The sequence below is a fragment of the Microcaecilia unicolor genome, chromosome 3 (genome assembly GCF_901765095.1).
Source record: "Microcaecilia unicolor chromosome 3, aMicUni1.1, whole genome shotgun sequence".
NCBI classification, from domain to species: domain Eukaryota; kingdom Metazoa; phylum Chordata; class Amphibia; order Gymnophiona; family Siphonopidae; genus Microcaecilia; species Microcaecilia unicolor.
Genome location: NC_044033.1, coordinates 161,692,363 through 161,715,052, shown reverse-complemented (window position 1 = coordinate 161,715,052; position 22,690 = coordinate 161,692,363). Strand labels below are relative to the sequence as shown.

Sequence of the window (22,690 nt, the reverse complement as noted above, 5' to 3'; positions counted from 1 at the left end):
ATCATAGGTAGCCTATCATTGCAGTCACATTCTTCTAGTAAGTTTAAAAACAAAAATCTGCTGAGTAAGGCCTTTGAGTCTCTTCTGCCTGTCTTTTCGTAAGAATAAAATATTGCCTTGGCAGTTTAGAAGCCATAATTTTAGAAAGACTCCTACATTATATACACACCTAATTTTTTTGAAGGGTTTTCTGTGCATAAAGGCGTTTTTTTATATGCCAGAAAGGCATCACATAGTGGTATGTGCTGCTCATATAAATATACCCCATCACTACATGGCACATACTTGTGTGCCATATATGTAGACATTCCTGAGGGTGTGGTTTTGGGTGGAACAGGGACTGAACCTGCATTGGAGGAGGTGTAGATATGTGCACTGGCATTTGCCTGCTATTATGGCCAGATCTGGGAGTTTTATTAAGAGGCCCTTTTACTAAACTGTGCTAGAATCCAGCCTTGGTACTGAAGAAAGGTGTGAACAAAATCCAAATAAATAAAAATTTTATGTTTCAACTGTTTTTTATTATGAAAGAAATCAACATATCCACATCTTATAGACATTATAGAACTAATACAAGTATTTTTTTGTTCCTCCATTATCTTGTAACAGCATAATAAAACAATAATTATCTTACACAAGGATAGTGTGTTTCTTTTTCTTTCTCTGTGTGTTTCATTAATTTGTATTATCCATGAATTCAACAGAACATTGCATTATTGTCAACATCTAACATAACCAAATATTGTGCCACCTTCATTATCCGATATTAGTACAACAAATCCATTATTAGTTCCCACCATAGTATAATGTTGCATTCTTCCATCCTTATACCTACTATTTCCCTTTCCCCCTTCCCACCCTCCCTGCCCTCTTATTCTTCATGGTTCCCCCTGTAACCTATAAAATTCCCCATACTTTCCAGTATCGCATAAAGTCCACTCATAAGGTATTAATAATCAGACTTCGCCCTTTCTGCGTCATTTTTTCCAAGTAGCATCCCCAGATTTTAAGAAATCTCGTTTTTCTTTTATCATTTCCTTTAGCCTCTTTTGCTTCCCAAACCAACAATTGATGTACCTGATTACGCCAATGCCAGAAATTTGGCGGGTTGTGTGTAGTCCAGTGCTGCATAATACATTTCCTTGCTATCAAACATAATTTGCGCTTTAGCAATACTTTATCTGCATTTAAACTCGATTGTACCTCCTTCATATCCAATATGAGATGTAATGGATTCATATCTACTCTACTACATAACATACCTGTAAGATAGTTAGTTATTAGTCTCCAATATCGTTGTATTAATACACACTTCCACATCGCATGATAAATGGAGTTCTCGGCATTATGACATTTTACACAAAGAGCTGTTTCTATACCCCCTGCTTTATACAATTGAACCTGTGTAAAGTATGCCCTGTGTATCATTCTAAATGCACATTCCCTATAATCATTTCCCCCTATCAGGCATGGAATACTTTTGATTTGTGCCATTATATCCCAGGATTGCAAGTTCCTTCCCATATCTTTTTCCCATTTCTGTTTCAATAAAGTCATCTCCTTCGCAGGAGTTAGGCTCCATAGTCTCTGATATAATTGCGATATAGAAGGGGCATTTTCTGTAATTTCCTCAAAGAAGGTAATAATTTTATTACCTAACCTAATTATAAGTGCTTCTTTATTTAAATTTTGTATGTAATGTTTAAGCTGATAGTGCGCATAAGTATCTTGCCATCCAGGTTCCTCTTGATGAAGCAGCTGCGGCAGTGGCTTAATATCCCCATTCTCTCCTAGTACGTCTGCCAGGGTTTCCACACTTATCTTTCCCCAGTCATCAAAGATTTTGTTCTCCATTCCTGGTTGGAAGGCCGGATTCCCTCTAATACTTATTAACTCCGTTATTCTCGAGTCTCCGCCTAATAGTTTGCCTATAAATTTCCATACCTCTCTCATGGGTTTAAGTAAAATATTGTGCCTAATTCTAGGAGGAGTTTCCCCGCTCCGCAAATGCATTAGGGTAGTAAAGTGATATGGGTTAAATAATGCATCTTCCATCTCTATAGGTGTATAGTCGGAAGCATGAAATAATCTATCTCTCACCAGTCGCAATAAACATGCCATATTATAATATTTAAGATTGGGAATTCCCAAACCCCCCTGTCTCCATCCTCCCAACATGTATTTTTGTTGTATTTTAGCTTTTTTCTTAGCCCAACAGAATCTGAGCAGCATTCGGTATAAGCGCTTTATATCTTTCTGCAACAGGGCTATTGGTAAGATCTGCAACATATATAACCATCTCGGTAAGATCACCATTTTAAGAAGGTTGATCCTCCCTATGAGCGAGAGTGTTAGCGTGCCCCATGATGCCAACTGCTGTGCTGTCTGTTCCAGTAATTTTTCAACATTTAAATGATATAGCTCTTTTGGTCTGGCCGGCAACTGTATACCCAAATATACAAAAGATTTATGTGCCTGCTTCAAAGGGAAATCTCCCCCCCATAACTCGTGTATGTCCACATTAATTTGAAGCGCTTCTGACTTGTCTATATTCAGTTTGAAACCCGAATAATCTCCATATTCTCTGAAAATTTGTAAAAGATTCTCTAGAGTATCTTTTGGCTTCGTAATAATCATTAACAAGTCATCCGCAAATGCAGCTATCTTAAATTCCTGATTTTTAATATGTACCCCTGTTATCGCTGCACAATCATGTATGTCTCTAATTAATGGGTCTAATTGAAGTGCAAATAACAGAGGCGACAAAGGACAACCTTGTCTAGTTCCCCTAGTGATCTGAATTTCCCCCGATATATTTCCATTTACCAGCACTTGTGCCCTTGGGTTATGATATAGTGCTCTAATTGCCTGCACAAAGGTGCCATTAAATCCATATTTCTGTAGCACCGAGTATAGAAAGGGCCATTCCACTCTGTCGAATGCTTTTTCTGCGTCGAAGCTGATCATCACAGCTTGTTCTTTGGAGTGACCTAGTCCTTCCAATGACGCCAAAATATTCCGCAAGTTTTTTGTACTTGTTCGCCCTTGGACAAAACCCACCTGTGCTGGATGAATTAGATGAGGCAATATCCCTCCTAATCTTTTGGCCAATATTTTTGCAAATAATTTTGCCTCTTGATTAATTAGGGAAATGGGTCTATATGATGTAACCAACTGTTCATCTCGTTTTGGTTTAGGAAATACTACTATCCTAGCTAAATTCATATTATCAGACAAGGCCCCCTTCTCTATCCAGTCATTGAACATTTCAGTCAAGGTAGGGAGAATCGAGTCCCCCATCATCTTATAAAATTCTGCTTTAAAACCGTCTGGACCTGATGCCTTGCCTGATTTACTTTGTTTGATTGCCCATCCTACCTCGTCTTCACTAATCCTAGCATTTAGCCGCTTTCTGTCTCTACTTTGCAGCCTCGGAATGTGAACACCCTCTAAGTAAGACTCCCCCTGTAGCTCGTCTTGATCTGCCCTCTTATAAAGTTCTTGATAAAAATTTTGAAAAGCTTGTCGAATTTCTTTATTAGAGTGTATGAGTTTCCCATTTTTTTGTTTAATAGTTGTTATATTTCGGGAATTAACCTTAGATGCTATAAGTCGAGCTAAATATTTGCCCCCTTTATTCCCGTGCTTGTAAAGTTGAAAGCGATAGTAGGCCTGAGATTTCACTTCTCTCTCATGTAGTTTGGCATTTAAAGTTGCTTGTATGGTCAGAATCTCTTGTCTGATATCATTACTAGGGTTCATACCGTATTGGCGGTGTAATTTACCTAAAAGTTGTTCTAGTCTCATTATTTCTCTGTCTCTCATTCGTTTATAGTGCGTGACATAGCTAATTATTTCCCCCCGCAACACCGCTTTCGCTGCTTCCCAGTAAGTGCTGATCTCATCCACTGAGCCTTCATTAAAATGCTTAAATTCTGCCCATTTAGCATGTAAAAGCTCCCCAAATCTTGCATCTTTAATTAAGTATGTTGGAAACGTCCAGCTTTTTAGCAAGTCTTCATCCTCTCCTCCCTTCCATGTCATTCCGACCACTGAATGATCCGATATGACACAGGGATCTATGTGTACCTCAGTAATGTCTGTTATTATAGTTCGTGATACCAGCAAGTAATCAATTCTTGATGCTGACCCATGTGCTCTAGATTGGTGTGTGTATTCTTTCTCCATAGGATGCAAGGTGCGCCAGACATCTATTAAATCTAATATTTCACATAAATCCGGTAGACCCCTAGTATCTATTTTTCTTATCTCCTTAGGCGGATGCGATCTATCCATATTCGGGTCCCAAGTCATATTGAAATCTCCTCCCATCACTAGGGGCAAGTTTTCCAGTTGAGTGATTTGGGAAAGCAATTTCTTATAGAATTTTAAATCTAACACATTAGGAGCATAGACATTTCCCAAAATTATAGTTTTTTTATTAATGGTTACTATGCTTAGCACAAATCTACCCTCTGGGTCTGAAATAGTTTTATGTATCTTGATTGCTAGCCCTTTCCGAAAAAGTATGGCTACTCCCCCTTTTCGACCCATTGCCGCAGCTGCCACACAATCTGCCACCCACCATTTGGCTAATTTGGCATGCTCCTCTGCTGACAAATGTGTTTCTTGGAGCATTGCAATATCTGCTCTTATATGTTTAAGATGGCGCAATATTTTTGATCTCTTGATGGGGGAATGTATTCCCCCCACATTCCAGGATGCTACCTTAAGTAGTTATCATTCATATAGCGATTTTCCATCATCTGATTACCTTTTACTATCAAGAGTAGCCAGCCCAGCCTCCAACCACTCCTGTTCATACCCCATGTTCTCATTTTCATATTTATTTGCGTCTGTAGGTTACATTGAGTTACTCTCTTCCCCTTCCCCCCCTTACATTGTCTTGTAGTTATCTGTTCCCTAACCTCCCCCCTCTCCCCATTCCCCCCCATTAGCCCTCTCCTTCCCGTAGGAAGCAGGTCACTTTCAACGCTCCTCCTCCCATTATTTGTATCCGTCCCTTTTCTGCTCGTTCTTCCATTAATGATACATGTATGTGTGAGTAAGTATTACCTCTTTAACATTCAGTCCCCCAACACATTTGACATTTAGATTTGCCATTCTCTACAATTATTAAGCAAAAGCAGTATTATTAGTCATAAATAATCTTATGATTATCAGATTCTTTCAAACTAAGCTTGTTATACTTTTAAATCTAATGTAACTGATTTCAGGCTCTACGACTTATATGACCTGCAGTGTCAACTTGTTATCAACAACAGTAGTATCTTAACCTTATTATACTATATCTATTATAACATATTTTTATGATTGTGTGAGTATGTATTACCTCTTTATCATTCAGTCCCCCATCTCATTTGACTTTTAAATTTGCCAGTCTCTACAATTGTTAATCAAGAGTAGTATTAGTCTTATGAGATCTTAGTGTTGTCAGATTCTTTCAAACCTAGATTGTAATACTTTCAAATCTAATTTAACTGATTTCAGGCCTTGCAGCTTACATTATCTGCAGTATCAAATATCTAACAACAAAAGTAATATCTTAATATCCTTATACTATATCTATTATAACATACTTTCCTAATATCCAAGATTCTTGGCCACTTTTCATGCTTAAATCGTCCTTTCCTGTTATCCTGTTTGTGTTTCAATTGGCCCTCTAATGGTTTCAGTGTGCATTATGTCCACCTTAAATCCAATTTGTGTCGCTGTTCAGTGTGTCCATTGATAGTCTCTTTTATGTATCATCTGCCCCAACATCCTCTGTTTATAATTCTCATTTCAATTATAGGTCTCTTCTTTATACTTTTTTCTCAAGCATTTAGCGATGTCAGTTAGAAAATGTCTTTTTTTCAGCAGTGCAATCCTTAGCTCTCAAGTTTCCGGCCTCTCTTCCATCTGTTGCACAAATAGTTTTGCTTCTTCCATAGTGGTAAACAACTTTGTGCCCGAAGAATGAATGATTCTCAACTTTGCAGGGTATAATAGCGCAAACTTAATCTTTTTATTCACCAACGCTGAGCATATCGATGAAAACTTTTTTCTTTGCGCCGCCACCGCCGATGAATAATCTTGAAAGCAAAGAACTTTGCGGTTCCCGCTGTATAGTTCTTTGCCGTTGCGCAGGGCTTGCAGTATGGCGTTTTTGTGACTGAAATTGAGAATTTTGCAGATGACTACACGTGGTCTTCCCTCCGCCACGTTCTTCGGCCCTAGTCGATGTGCACGCTCGATTCTTAGCGGCCCCAACATCTCAGGTAACTCCAGTTCTGCTGTGAACCACGTTTCAAGAAATTTGCTGAGTTCACGATCTCCTTGCCCTTCAGTTAGTCCCACAATTCGGAGGTTGTTCCTCCTCGACCTATTTTCTAGGTCTTCGAGTTTGTCGTCGTATGAGGTAATTGTTTTCTTCAGTTGATTTATCTCTGCTTCTAGTACAGTGACTCGGTCTTCCGTTTCACTGGCCCGCTGTTGATATTGCGCCATATCCGTTTGTATTTGGGCTATACTGTTATTAAGGGATTCCAACTTGTTGTCCAGGGAACTCAGTTTTTTATCTAATATTACCTCTAGCGCTTGTGTAACTTCTCCCACAATTTCCGCGGCCCAGGCGGACCCCACCTCCGACGTTCCCGGGCTCACCGGCGCCGCCATTTTGTCTCCAACTAGGCGAGTTTTTTCTTTTTCTTTTCTTGTGTTTTTTGTCGCCATTGCCGTAACCTTCTGCACTCAATCCGTTCACTGTGAGTTCGGCTATTGTTCGCTCTCAGTTAGCAGGATGTTAATCTTTGTTTGCAGCGATTTTTTGCCTAGATGTTTGAGGAGAAGGCAGGAGCGATCCAACTAGCGCCCACTCCCGCTCATAGCGTCACGTGACCATCTAAATAAAAATTTTAATGTGGGAATTTCCTGCATACTAAGATCAGATTCAGTGCAGTATAACTGCAGGCTTTTTAAAATATATTTTTTCTTTACAGTCATGTGCCATTGTTCGCATTAGCACATGGTACTGGTAAAGAGTTAGCATGGGAGCCTTTCCAGCTTATAATCGAAAGTGATCGCCGGCCATCTTCCGACATAAATCGTGAGATGGCCGGCAATTTCTTAAAAGCGGCAAAATCGGTATAATCGAAAGCGGCATTTTTGACAGCATTGCCGCTTTCCCGTTGCTTCGCCGGCGAAAGTTCAAGGGGACGTGTCGGTAGATTAGCGAAGGCGGGACATGGGCGGGCGTGGCTACCAGATGGCCGGCTTTCGCCGATAATGGAAAAAAAAAAGCGGCGTTAAGCAGTATTTCGCCGGCTTTACTTGGTCCTTTTATTTTCACGACCAAGCCTCAAAAAGGTGCCCCAACTGACCAGATGACCACTGAAGGGAATGGGGGATGACCTCCCCATACTCCCCCAGTGGTCACCAATCCCCTTCCAAACTAAAAAAATAAAACTAAAAACCTTTTTTGCCAGCCTCAAATGCCGTACCCACATCCATGACAGCAGAATGTGTTTTATCCTCCGACAGCCTTTCCCTGGTTGCAATGTGGCTCTCGGGTGAGTGTGACACCTTTTCTGTTAGGTGCCCTGCAGAGAGTCACATTAGCAATGCATTGTGGTGGGTGTAGGGTACTGGGCTCTACTCCCATGGTGCTTTTCCCCCCTGCTAACTGGGTCAGAGTGTGCCCTGTTTTGTTTCCTATTGTAGTCCATGTGGTAGTGGCCATTTTTGTAAGCCAGTTTTAGTTCCCTTTTCTGTTACCCACGTTAGATAATGTAGTTCTTACCTTGAATGGTGCTGAAAGAGGGCATTGTACACCATTGTGCCAGCTCTGACCTACTGCTAATCTTAGTACCAGGTGCCAGTGGGGCACAACCTCTGATCTGCAGTTAACTGTGAGTAAACGTGCTTATTTCAAGAAAGGACTTTTTCAGAGAGATTAGTCTTCAGGTGTGAACTGGTGTGCCAAAGTTATACAGCAGCAATAAGTCCTAGAGGCTGTATGCAGGTCCCTGGAGCAATTTTAGTGGGTGCAGTACATTTGTGGGTAGTGGGTTTGGGGGGGGGGGGGTTGGGGGGCTCAGCTCCCAAAGTAAGGGAGCTATGCACATGGGAGCTTTTCTGAAGTCCACCGCAGTGACCCCTAGGGTGGCTGGTTGGTGTCCTAGCATGTCAGGGAGGCCAGTGCACTAAAAATGCTGGCTCCTCCCACAGCCAAATGCCTTGAATTTGGCCGGGGTTTGAGATGGCTGACATAACTTTCCATTATCGCTGAAAAACAAACCCGGCCATCTCAAACCCGGCGAACTCCACGGCATTTGGCCGGGCCAAACCGTACTATCGAAAAAAAAGATGGCCGGCCATCCTTTTCGATAATACGATTCCGGCCAGATGTAGCGCTGCCGCCAACATAGATAGCCGGCGATCTATTTGACGGGCGACATTCGATTATGCCCCTCCTTATTGCCTTTTACTTTGGAGGTGGTAACTGCTCCTGCATTAATACACCGTTAGTTAGTAATCACTAATGGAAATGTGCTAGCTAGATGACACTTCTCCGCCCATTCCCTGTTCATGACATGTCCCCTCCTAAAAACAGTTACTAAAAAAAAAAAGTGTGTTTAGCGTTCGCTGACATGCATTTTACCATTAAACACTTTAACACATTTTGTGGTAAGCCTTTTTTTCTTGCGTTAATTGCAACTTAGTGCTTAACGAGGTTTAGTAAAAGGGCCCCTAAAATAAGCATCTCTTCATCTCTCTCATAAGTGACCTGTTACGATCATGCCCTTCTTGAACATATGGTAAAATACATAGAAATGGGTATAAATTAGAAAAGAGATGGAAACTTGTGATCAGAAGTACCATTTGTCATGGCTAATGTCCATATGCACAACTCTCTTTATCTCATAAGCATTTAGAGTTCAATTATGAGATACAAAACTTTATTTAAAAAAAAAAATTCCTTCTCCCACCTCCATACTTGTATCTGTAAAAAGAACCTGGTGTTCTGGCTCAGAGGAGCTCACACTTCAGAAATGTTATATTGCTAGGGGGAGGTGGTTTGCAGGGGAATGTCATTTGTTTAGGATGGGGGATGAGAATAAGCATGTAAAACAAGTAGCTAGGAAGTTGACCTGGGAAGATAAACTAGATTCCCCAAAATATAGGAAGAATCATATAATGCCACATATCCTATCAGGACCCCCATCCTGTGCATGTATATATTTCTGAGTTTGGCTAGTTCTTTTCAGGCTTTTAGACTGTTCAGTTTATTTAATAGTAGATTTCAAAACTGAAGAATAAAAACCTTCTAATTGAGAGTACAAGGGTTATTTTGACAGTCATTTTAGAAGGATTAGGTGTGATTTGCAGGTATAAAAAGCTGATTCATACGTGTAAATGGCCATATACATATAACTAGTAATTTTACAAAAAAATAAATATATAAAAAAAAATAAACTTGCTACTTATATGTGTATACCCATATCGTGCACCGTTTTGAAAAAGGTATGCTATGGTCTGGCCTGTGAAGTATATATGTGCTTTTCCCATTTTGCAATAGATGTGCATATACCTCAAAAATTTCCTTATTGGCATGTTCATCTCCTCCCAAGCATGCATAAGTATTAACTGGAGGAGTGATTGAGGGAGCAACTGTGTTTACTCCTCAGGCATTTGAAACACCATGGATAAATCCTTCTTATCTGTTCCCTTCTCCACTACTGCCAACTCCAGACTTCGCGCCTTCTGTCTCGCTGCACCCTACGCCTGGAATAGACTTCCTGAGCCCCTATGTCTTGCCCCATCCTTGGCCACCTTTAAATCTAGACTGAATGCCCACCTCTTTGACATTGCTTTTGACTCGTAACCACTCGCCTCCACCTACCCTCCTCTCCTCCTTCCTTTCCTGTACACATTAATAATTTGATTTGCTTCCTTTTTTTTTTTGTCTATTAGATTGTAAGCTCTTTGAGCAGGGACTGTCTTTCTTCTATGTTTGTGCAGCGCTGCGTATGCCTTGTAGCGCTATAGAAATGCTAAGTAGTAGTAGTAGTTTATTGGTTCCTCTTGAATATGCAGTTTTGTAAAATTTGCATCTTTCATACATAGGCAACGGAACACCTTTATGGTTGGAGAAACTCCCTGAGCTCTCCTAGTTGCTGATACTTTTTGAGGGAAGAAGTTAATCATGTGGCCTACCCTATGCCGGCACTAACGTGCAGGTTGAAAAATCTACCACTTACACTTGTAAGTGTTTGTGTTTACATGCAAAGAACACAAATAATGTTGTTCATTTTTAGAAGTAGTGGCATAGCCACAATTGAGCAAGCCTTTCAAAGAGCCTAGGGTTACCTGGTGAAAGGACTGCCCTGCCATGGGTGTATTTGCAATTGTGTTTCTATTCTAACAAAATCTGAAGTGAGAAGGAGGAACTGAGGTATTAACAGTGGCAGTATGCTTGGAGCCATAGGCTATGATTCATGCTATATGTAGCTCGAGCAGTGTTGCTGCACTACTTCCCAGCGAAATTCTCCAATGCCCCCAAGCAGTCCAGCAGCAGGGGAAGCACTTAAACACATCATTTCTTGCATCCACAGAGCCAAGCCTCACAATAAGTGCTGCATGGTCTTATGGCTCATATCACAAGACTTGGCAGAAGGCGGTAGTTTATTGTGCCATACTGCGACAGACCGAAGGTCCATCAAGTCCGTATCATCTTTCCAACAGTGGCCAATCCAGGTCACAAAGTATCTGGCAAGATCACAAAACAGTACAATACATTTTATGCTGCTTATCCTAGAATTAAGAAGTGGATTTTCCCAAGTCAATTGTAATAATGGCTTATGGACTTTTCTTTTAGGAAAATAGCCAAACCTTTTTTAAACCCTGCTAAACTAACTGCTTTTACCACGTTCTCTGGCAATGAATTCAAGAGTTTAATTACACATTGAGTGAAAAAATATTTTCTCCAATTTCTTTTAAATCTACTGCTTTGTAGCTTCATTGTGTGCTCCCTAGTCCTTGTATTTTTGGAAAAAGTAAACAAGCGATTCATGTCTATCCGTTCCTCTCCACTCATTATTTTATATACCTCTATCATATCTCCCCTCAGCCGTCTTTTCTCCAAGCTGAAGAGCTGTAGCAGCTTTAGCCTTTCCTCATAGGGAAGACCGTTCCCTTTATCATTTTCATCACCCATCTTTTTTTGAGATGCGGTGACCAGAAGTGCACACAGTATTCAAGGTGCGGTCATACCATGGAGCGATTCAAAGGCATTCTGTTTGCTTTCTTAGCCGCTGCTGTACACAGAGCAGAGGATTTCAACGTACTGTCAACGATGACACCTAGATCCCTTTCCTGGTTGGTGACTCTTAATGTAGAACCTTGCATCACGTAGCTATAGTTTGGGTTCCTCTTTCCAACATGCATCACTTTGCACTTGCTCACATTAAGCGTCACCTGCCATTTGGATGGCCAATCTCATAAGGTCCTCTTGCAATTTTTCAGAATCCTCTTGCGATTTAACAACTTTGAATAACTTTGTGTCATCAGTAAGTTTAATTATCTCACTAGTTATTCCCATCTCAAGGTCATTTATAAATATGTTAAAAGCAGCAGTCCCAGCACAGACCCCTGCGGAACCCCACTATCAACCCTTCTCCGTTGAGCATACTGACCATTTAACTGTACTCTGTTTTCTATCTTTTAACCAGTTTTTAATCCACAATAGAACACTACCTCCTATCCCATGATTTTCCAATTTTCTCTGGAATCTTTCATGAGGTACTTTGTCAAATGCCTTTTGAAAATTCAGATACACACTATCAACCTTTAATTGCTGCATGTGCCCCACACCTCCTCCCAGTGCCTGACCCTGAAGAAAGGATTTATCTGTATGCTTTTGGTAGGGCAGAAGAACGGATGAGAGTAGAGAGAAGGGAAGGAGTGTATTCCATGTAACATTCTTCTGCACTCTGAACATTCATCTTGTATTCCTACTTCAGAAATAACCTCTCTGCTACTGCCCCAGACACCCTTCTCAAAGAAGACCAGACCCCTACCATACACATCCTCACTGTGCACATGATACATTTTTCTTGGTCCCTGATAATACACACAGATATACTACTTCAAATATCCTTGATGCACTACTGTCCGTTATTTAACCCTGTTGTAATGTATACATACTCCCAACTCGCCACACCCCCACTGTACTCCCAACAAAGCCCTACCTGAGAAATCTTAACTACAGCATACACCTCACATACACATACACACACACACACACACACACATACACACTGCTGTGCCAGATATCTGCCTCCATACCCCATATGTACTTCATTCATATGCTTTGCACATCATACTCCCACTTCCTCCATGCTGTGCCTCAGACACCCCTGAATTTTCACATATAGCCTCAACCTTCCCTCATTCCCTGACTAGAGGTCGAGGGAGTCCCCCTGTACCTGGCCCCTACAACTATGGGGCAACAAAGCATTTTGTGGACTCATCTTAATTTCTATCTCCACCACCACTGTTTTGAACATGGTGTTTTGTAACTTGGCTGTTTCCGCTGTACATGCTGCCAAGCATACATTTTTCCGCACAGTTTTATACATATTTTCAAATAGTTCTATGTTCAGTGAGCTTCAGTAAAATACGCTGTAATTTGTGAATTTCCGGACTTGAACTTTTTTCCTACCTAGGCAACTTACTGTATGCAAAATTGGGCTTCCCAACTGCTAAAGTATGCTTGAATATAAATTTGGGGCTCTGTCTAAAAGTTCCCATTATTTTTTTGCTATTACTGTACAGAGACATGGTCTTGTCAATTAAGTTGTCACTCCCATTTAACGTGTTTTATAGTCCCAGCTACGAAGCATAAAAATATCCTCAACCTATGATTTAGATGTATGCTGGTAATTCTTTGCCACGTTGTTTGTAAATTAGAATAATGTGAAAAGAGCAATGACACAGTGGCCATCGAAATATCCAAAAGCCCCAAACAGTAGTAACACATTGTAAGCAATGATGTCACAGTGCCTGGAGCTGGAGGGACATTCAGAAGCATCAGACTTAAGACAATGATGCCACTGTCAGTTTTGAGAGATGCGGAAGCATCAAGTAAAAGCAGAATAGGTAAGAAATGCTCAAACAGTTTAGGAACAATAGAACAGGAGAAACCTCTACGATGAATCGACTCAGTGCACAAGAAGTAGAGGCTGTCCATAGACTAGACCAACTCGGGAGATAATGTTGATGAAAATGCTTTATTGATTGTTCAAAGGACCCGACATGGTCCGTGTTTTGACACCCAAGGGCGTCTGCCTCAGGGGTCACAAAAGGTATTCTAAAAAATACACATACGTTTTTGACACATAAAATAAAACATTTTACAAAAACAACACGTATTTAAAACAAAAAGGAACATATACATCTCAAATGAAACCATATAAAAATATGTTAAAAATATATTAAAAGATATGTTACCTTTATACTAAACAGCAGACATATTAGCAAGAATCCATTTAAAATCAAAGTAAAATGTAACATTGAAAAAAACTAGTAAATAAAAAATATATGTATCAAATGTCAGTGGACTGCAGAGGACTATATCAATAAACTCATTAGGTCAGTACAACAATTGTGTCATAAGGAGAAAATGGAACTCACCAAGGAGCACATATATAAAACGGAATTGTAAACAAGGGTGAACTCTATAAAATTCAAATTGAGTTTCCTGCACACATCAAATCTAAAGAACAAAACAAAAAAAAACATTTATAGTATAACCGTTATACAAAAAAAACTTTTTGACTGATAGAGCTGAAAGTAATTATGTGATGTATAACGTGCAGGATACAAATAATCCAATGGAAAATTTAAGTAAACTTATAAAACATCAATAAATGAAAAAATTGAAGGTTGAGTTTGAAACTAGTTGTGGGGACAACCTTAAAAATCATCAATGGTACTCATAACCAATCAGTGCAGTATTGTATATCTACAGTGAGACATTGTATATGCATCGCATGCAAACCTATTAAAGACCAATATTTTAAGAAAACGCATCGAGCCAACAAAGAAAAATGGCCCAAGCAATCATAAATGCTGAAAAAGAGAGGAAGAGCTAAGAAAAAACTTGACAGCAAATTGCCTAATAACATACGCATCTCATTTCATGTAAGCCTGTTATGATCGGCGGAGCATCAGTGGTTGCAGCATAGCAGCGCTGAGGCTATATTATGCCGTTAAAAAAGGTGCGAAAGTTTCTAAACACAACGCTGTAGTCCATATATATATGGTAAACACAGAACAGATATTGTATGTATATCGAAAATATAAAAAGCGTAATTGACCAAATTTTAAAATCATTAGGCCCATAATTATAAGATGCAACCAATAACCTTTAAAACGCTCCGGGGTCTGTGATATATCGAATCCAATGAACCTTAAAAACCAACTGTAAACGAGTGGAGTTTAAAAGTAAAAAAACAAGGACTGTGAGTAAACTAAGACAATATCAAATGGATAAAGAAAAATAAAAGTAAAAATATAATCGAGCATTTCAGTCTCTTCAGAGGAAGTCTGTCGGGGTGTCAGTTTAGGACCACACCCTGAAGCAACTCAGGCAAAACATGGCCCATGTCGGCTGCGGGTCCTTTATTTCTCAGATAAGCTATTACTTTTGAATACTTTATAACTTTGAAAATGCAATCACAAGTATACACTTGTTAAGGAAACATGAATTGTAACAACTTAGGAGGGAAAACAGTGAACTTGATCACTCAGAAGAAATAACTACCATTCTTTGTAGACCACAAACATATGGGGAAGGAGTCTGAAAAAAAATCAAGGAGAACAAAAAGAAATCTATTACATTATAAAGACGTTATTGAGACTTGGACCTCCCTTTTATCCGTTACCTCCAGTAGGAAGTTGTTCTTCAGATCTATGAAGGCCTTCAACTGTTCTGGCATAAAAAAATACATATTTCACTCCAGCAAAACGGACTAAACATTTACAAGGGTAAACTAGTAGGAAAGTGGCCCCAACGTTCCTTGTGTCTTTCCTCAAAGCTAGAAAAACCTTTTTATTCACATCTGGGTATATCCAAATATGTTGTCCACAGAGTAGTGCTTGAGAATTTTAAAAATAAAGTCTAAGAACAGTATTCAAATTTTATTTAAAGACAAACAGTGCCAAAAGGGAAGCCCTTTCCATCACTTCAGAAGTAGAATCTTCTAATATAGCAGAAGTATTATTAACATCTATTCTCTGCTCACATGTTTGGCCTGCTGGTATATCCACATGAAGGTAAATAATATACCTTGTTCAAAGAAGAAACAACCTCTGAGGAAAATTTCAGTATCTCTGACATATGTGCAGAATATCAGCTCAGGTCATAACAAGCAACCTTGGAAAATTCAAAAACCACAAATTCAGTCTTCTATTTATAATTCTCCATTTCTTCAAGTATTCTGGGCATCAAAATATTATTTTTTGCTAATGAGACAGTCACAGAATTCAATAGTGTTATTTCCTCTTGAACGTCAAGCAGTTGGTTTTACTCACTAGTGCCGAAACCTCTGAATATATAAAGAGTAAAAAAAAGAAAAAACAATATGGACCTATGAAGATTAAGGTGAGTCATGAGATAATTAGTCCTCATGTGAAACGAGTCACTACTGAGATCCTACTAATACCAGACTTAATAAACAAATCTGTTTTTATATGCTGGCTTTTTCATTTCAGAAGTTAAGGAGTAGCACCAGTTTATGAACTTTAAAAAAAAATCTATTTTGGAGCACTGATTAGTATAGAAAAGAGTTGGCAAAACTGAATACTGTGAAATCATAAGAGAGTCTTTTGACTCTTTGCCATCCAAAGTTTGCCATGAAAACATGGTATTTTATGCTTGGCTTACCTGCTGGTATGTCAGTGCAGACTGGTTCTGTTAGTCTAGCACAGGGGGCAGCCCGTGGGGGATATGGAGGGATGTGTGGCTTTAACTGCTTAAGTCAGCAGGGGCTGAAAAGCAGGGCCTGAAAAATACATTATAAAAGTGTTGTTGTTTAAAGATAATGCTAGTGATAATGTCATGCAGAATTCATTGTTTGATACTGAAAAAATGAAATGAAAAGTAACCTGAAAGGCAACAAATTGGAGGAAATTCTAAGGACAATAGACCCATTTTAGATGTCTTGCAAAATATGCAAATAGACCCCTAAAACTATACTGCTTTCCTAAGCTTCTACTTCCCAGTGTAGGCACATTTTTAACCTGTCTTGGACCTTTAGTTGGTGAGTGGAGAAGTTACCACACACAATGCCAATGTAATATGCTAATCTGAACTTGATCAGGTTGCTAGATTTTATTTTCTATAACCACACTCTTCTCACCCGCTTTGATATTCTGCCTATTGATACATATCTAGGAGTATGTTAGCAGAGAGCATATTACAGAACATGCTTCAGATAGATGATTGTAGCAGGCAGTAGCCTAACACAGGTTACTTGTAGAATCTATTTTAAAATTATTTTAACTTTATCATAGTAACATAGGGTGACAGTGGTACCAGCATTTAAATTAGTGCATGTATTGGTCGCTGCCTTCTACTGCCATCCATTAAAGACCACTATTTACAGCTGTAAACTAAGTCTATAGGTTAGCTAGGTAGAAGCTAAATATTTCCACTCTCTGAATAATTTTATGTTACTGCCTTCTATTTGCCCTTATCCATATGGATTGTATCAAACCATTTAGCCTAATGTTTAGCTTGATACAATCTGTATAGTGGCCAAAAATCCATAGTAAGGAATTTATATGTTCACCAGCTGCCATGAACATATATCTTCCTTTCAATATTAGCCCCCTAGTGAATGATAGCAGATGGATCATTTGGTCTGGCCATTCTGCCCAGTTGTCTCTTCTGGTGTCCTGCCACTTTTCATTTAGATGAGCTTATAAATTTCTGTTCTTAAACCAACACCAGGTTTCCCTCATACTTTTTTACTTGACCCCTTAGTCCTTTTCCCACCAGTGCCCTCCATATCTATTTCAGGCATGCCTATTAATGGTAGGGTTATAATGATGACTGCTCCATGCAGGTTACCTTAGCCTTTTTGGAAGCTCAGTGCTTTTTACCACTGTTGCAAAGGCTGTAACCATAGCAGCTGTGTGCTAGTTGCCCTCAGCTGGGATGTCAAACTGTAGTCCCGGAGGACCACATACCAGACAGGTTTTCTGGCTATCCCTAATGAATATTCATGAGATATAGCTGCATACAGCGGAAGCAGTACATACAGATCCATGTCATGCAAATTCATTAGGGGATAGCCTGAAAACCTGGCTGGTTTCTAGCTTGCCAGGATTGCAGATTGGCACTCCTGCCTCAGGCTTTCTGGAAGGCTAATGTAGTCATTCTCTGTATTATGCTCATTCACTTATATTTTCCCCTCATTGGTATAGTGAGGTTTATATGACTGAAGGAGGAGTAGCTTCGTGGTTACTGCAGACGACTTTGATCCTGGGCAACTGGGTTTGACTCCCACTGCAGCTCCCTATGACTCTGGGCAAGTCTCTTAACCAACCCTCCATTGCCCCAGGTACAAATAAGTACCTGCATATAATATGTAAACCGCTTTGAATGTAGTTGCAAAAACCACAGAGAGGCAATATATCAAGTTCCATTCCTCCCTCCCCCCCCCCCCCCCCAATCAAAAGTCCCCTTTTCTTTTTCTCTAATTGTCCCTCGTCCCTCATCTGCTCTTACCATTGCACTGTTTGTCATAAGCATGTTTAAGATCTGTCAGTTTTGATTGCCATCACTTCTGCTGGTAGGCTATTGCACACATCTACCATTCTCTGAAGCATTTTTTCATGTTTCCTTTGAACCTTGATCCCTGCAGCTTCCTGTAATGACCTCTTGTCTTCAAATTGTATTGGAGCATTCAATTTATTTCATTCCAGTATAAAGTAGCAAGATCAGAAATACAATAGTTTATTTGAACAGAAAAGTATGTATATATATATATATATATGTATGTGTGTGTGTATATATATATGTATGTGTGTGTGTATACATATATGTATGTGTATGTGTATATATATATATATATATATATATATATATATAAAAGTTCAGTCCACTGAAACACTGCTGAGTGTAGAGGTGTTGTTGAAGTGTTAACCACCGGAATATTAGTTAAATAGTGAAGCATCTAGTACTGTATCTGTGATATCTACAGGGAACTGAAAAAGCCATAACATCTGCAAACTGATAGTATTAGGTGATTACTGTCTAATTGCAGTGTGCTGACAGATTTATTTTGCAATTTTAGGGCTATCAGAGACCCAGTCACTACATTGCAACTCAAGGTAAGAATCACGACTAGTAAATGTAGAGTTACCGAATCTTTCTGTTTTGGATTGTGGTGTCAGCAGTCAATGCAAGTGTTATTGGGTTTCACACAGTTGTGTCAGCAAGATGTTGTATAAGGGGGAATACGTGTGCTTCATCCTGTGCATGTTCTTAAAAACTTAAGAGTGGTTTCAAAAGGTGATTGATATTCAAAGTGATTTAACTGGCCAGAAACAGCTCCTGGCCTGTTTTATGGGGCTTTTTTTTTTTGTCAGGTATTAATGAAGTTAGACTGAAAATATCATTTAAAGATTTTCTTCAAAATCAGGTGCCTCACAGAAAGCTGATGAACTGTAATTTGGCTGGAGCTTTTAATATTTCCACTTAGTACCACAGGCTTTCTCATATCACCCAATTTCTGGGGTACGTTGATATCTCCTTTTTTTCCCCCCAGATCTCATTTTTGAAGGGTTTTGCAGACGTTGAATCATACAACTAAAAACCAGTTCCTGGTGTGAAAGCATATACAGTAGTACAACTATAACTAGATGAAATACGTATGGTAATATAAATCTTGTGGCAAATACTGGTTTACCTCAATAGTTGTAATAGCTTAATTTGTCCAGGTGGAGCGTGCATAAGTGAAAACCTAGCCTATTATTTTATGCTTATGTACTACCTTTCTTGAACTGCAGAACTAAAGGAGGTTTACGATAATTAAAAATACAGGGATCAGTATCCAAAGACACTGCTGCCACTAAAGATAAGTGAATGATTTAATTGCTTATCTTAACACCCAATATTCTTACATGAGTAACTTATCTATTTGTCATAGTATTTTTATTAGCTTTTCAATAAGCAAACAGTAAACAACAATGAGGAAAGAAGCATGAGGATTCACATGGATACATGAAAGACAAATCTTGTATATATCATTACAATATGAGGAAGAATATTAGTGCTTTTCAAGGAATTGAAGAAGGTGTCACGGTGGTGACCGTTTCCTTGTCTGTGCTCACCTCGCCCTCTGGTGGCCTGAACCGGTGGCTGCTATGAACTGTCAAACGTTACAGACTTCAGTCCGGTCCGGATCTTCCAGGATGCCAGACTTGCTTTTCTTGTTTGTGCCTGAACAGCACCCGTAGCTGCCTTGTGATTCCTGCAGCTGAACTTCAGCTGCTGATGGGCTTTATTAGCCACCTGGAAACTTCTGTTTGCGCCTTTGCATCGTCTATGGTCCCTGGTATGTGGGTGTGCTCTGTGCACTTCTGCCTAGTCCAGTTCTACTCTGAGTTTCTTGCCTGGTTCTAGTTTGTGTATAGTTAGCTTTGGTTTTATTGCTTAGTTCCTAGTCTTGTTTCTGGTCTGCATTTCCTTGTCTTGTGTCTTTGTTCCTTTTTAGTGGCTGCTTGGCACCTTTCAGCCCTGACTCTCACCTGTCTGTGTTTCTGTCTTAGTGGCTGCCTGGCAGCTTTTAGTCCTGACTCTGTTGTGTGTTTCCTGTTGGTATCCAGTTCCTGCCCTGTCCTGTAAGTCCTGCTGGCCGCCTGCACCCAGGGGCTCAACTCCTGGGGAACGGCGGTCAAGCGCAGGTGAAGTCTAGTTGTTCCTGCTCTGCCTGTCCCAGCTTGTTTGCCTCTGCTGCAACTCCAGTCCGGGGTTCCAGTCCTGTTCTGCCTTGCCTCTGGTTTGGGGGTGGTTTTGCCTGCCACTGCCGCTCCAAGGCAGTGGTCCAAGGGCTCACAAACCCTGTGCTTCCGTGAGAAGCCTGACAGAAGGGAGGACCATTTTAATGAGACTTACAGAAATCTTTGACCTCTTAGAAAGATAAGATTCATACTTATAAGTCATGTATACTAAATTCCACCATGAATTGCTATTAACTTGTTCTAAAGTTTTCCATGAAGCAAAAACCACCTTGAGGGCAAGTTCAAGGAGTGAATTCAACAATAAACAATCATGTTCATACGAAGTGTCACAAAAGGGGGAAATGGAAATGGGACTTGATATACCGCCTTTCTGAGGTTTTTGCAACTACATTCAAAGCAGTTTACATATATTCAGGTACTTACTGTCAGGCCTATGCCCCGTTACGTGAGCCTCTGTGCCAAACAACGTCTGGCAGCCAGACAGTTCTGATCTTACCTGAAGAGTCAGGATAGGAGAAATCAAAGAAGAGCAGAGCGGACCCCAGCTAGCAAGCAGACAGATGACCAAAGACCAGGTCCTGGTCCCACCAAAGAGACGCAGCCGGAAGTCTCGAAGTCCAGGTCCAACCCAAGGTTCAGGGCAGGCAGAAGACAAATGCAAAGTCCAGGTACAATCCAAGGTTCAGGACAGGCAGAAGGCAAATGCAAAGTCCAGGTACAATCCAAGGTTCAGGGCAGGCGGAGGGCAAATGCAAAGTCCAGGTACAATCCAAGGTTCAGGGCAGGCGGAAGGCAAATGCAAAGTCCAGGTATAATCCAAGGTTCAGGGCAGGCAGAAGACAAAAGCAAAGTCCAGGTACGATCCAAGGTTCAGGGCAGGCAGAAGACAAAAGCAAAGTCCAGGTACAATCCAAGGTTCAGGGCAGGCGGAAGGCAAAAGCAAAGTCCAGGTACAATCCAAGGTTCAGGGCAGGCGGAAGGCAAAAGCAAAGTCCAGGTACAATCCAAGGTTCAGGGCAGGCGGAGGGCAAATGCAAAGTCCAGGTACAATCCAAGGTTCAGGGCAGGCGGAAGGCAAATGCAAAGTCCAGGTACAATCCAAGGTTCAGGGCAGGCAGAAGACAAAAGCAAAGTCCAGGTACGATCCAAGGTTCAGGGCAGGCAGAAGACAAAAGCAAAGTCCAGGTACAATCCAAGGTTCAAAGCGGGAAATCCAAAAATACAGAACTCAGGAAACCACATAAGCAGAAGCCGAAGCAACGAGTTCAGCCAGTGTTATCCTTAAATAGCCCCCTCCATCAGGAAACTACCATCAGCTGTCCGGGAGGTGGAGCCTCCAACCGAACCCCAGAGCTCCGGATAGGCTGGTCGCCGAGAGAGGGCGGAGTCCAGCCGCGACCAGCCAATCCGGACCCAGAGGGGGCGTTCTCCATGCTCCCGGGCCCCGCGCCCGGAAGAGACTCTCCAGCTTGCGAGCGCCGGCCATCTTGGCAGCACCGGCGCTCTCCAGCCGCCACCGCGCAAAAGCGGCGAACCGGCCCCGTCCAGCAGGCAGACAAGCCTTTCAGAACATGCCGCCTGTAGCCCGCGATACCCCGCTCTCCCCTGCTCGTGGAGCGAGGCATCACCGCGGGCAAGGCGGCACAGGTAAGAGGCTTGACAGTACCCCCCCCGTAAGCCCCCCTCCTCCGTCTTGGTCCTGGTTTATGAGGGTAACGAGAGTGGAACTCGTGCAACAGATCAGCAGCCATGATATTACCAACGGGCTCCCAGGAGTTATCCTCAGGACCAAAGTTCTTCCACGAGATCAAGTAAAACAATCGGCCTCTCTGGAATTTAGAATCAAGAATCTCCTTCACTTCAAACTCAGGATCAGGATCCGAGTCTGGAACCCGAATCTTTCTTGGTGCAGGGTGCCAGTGGGAAGCCCGAAAAGGCTTGAGCAGAGATACATGGAACGCATTGTGAATGCGAAGGTTACCAGGTAAGTGAAGACGGTAGACCACCGTCCCCACTCTAGACTGCACCGCAAATGGGCCGATGAAGCGAGGAGCAAACCGCAGAGAGGGGAGGCGAAGCTTAAGGTACTTGGTGCTGAGCCATACTCTCTGTCCCGGCTGGAATACTGGAGCGGCACTTCGAAGTCGGTCAGCAAACTGCTTATACCTTGCGGCCGCCCTCCCCAACTGCTGACGAACCGTCCTCCAAGTGGCATGAATGGTGGTAAGGGTAGTCCGGATCAGAGGAGAGGTTCCACTCAAAGGAATCGGAGGTGGAAGCCGAGGATGACGTCCAAACACTGTAAAGAAGGGAGAAGTCCGAGAAGCAGAATGGAAGCTATTGTTGTAAGCAAATTCAGCCCAGGGCAGGAGATCCGTCCAATTGTCCTGACGAGCATTAGTGAAGGCCCGGAGAAAAGCTTTAAGGGTCTGGTTAGTACGTTCTGCCATGCCATTGGTCTGAGGATGGTAAGCTGAAGAGAAATGTGTGGTAACACCAAAGGCTGAGCATAAGGCTCTCCAAAATCTAGAGGTGAATTGTGAACCTCTATCACTGATGATACGTTGTGGCAGTCCATGTAACCGAAAAATGTGCTGGATAAAATGGGAGGCAAGAGCCGCCGCAGATGGCAAGGACCGCATGGGTATGAAGTGCG

At 41.2% G+C, this 22,690-nt stretch overlaps 1 protein-coding gene across 1 annotated transcript in view; it reads left to right on the top strand.

Moving 5' to 3' along the window:
• The window catches only part of PTPRK (protein tyrosine phosphatase receptor type K), a 919,308-nt gene that overhangs the window by 837,417 nt on the left and 59,201 nt on the right, over nucleotides 1-22,690 (top strand). Inside the window, 1 exon segment of the mRNA XM_030196529.1 lies at nucleotides 18,366-18,402. Within this exon segment, the coding sequence (XP_030052389.1) occupies nucleotides 18,366-18,402 (37 nt within the window).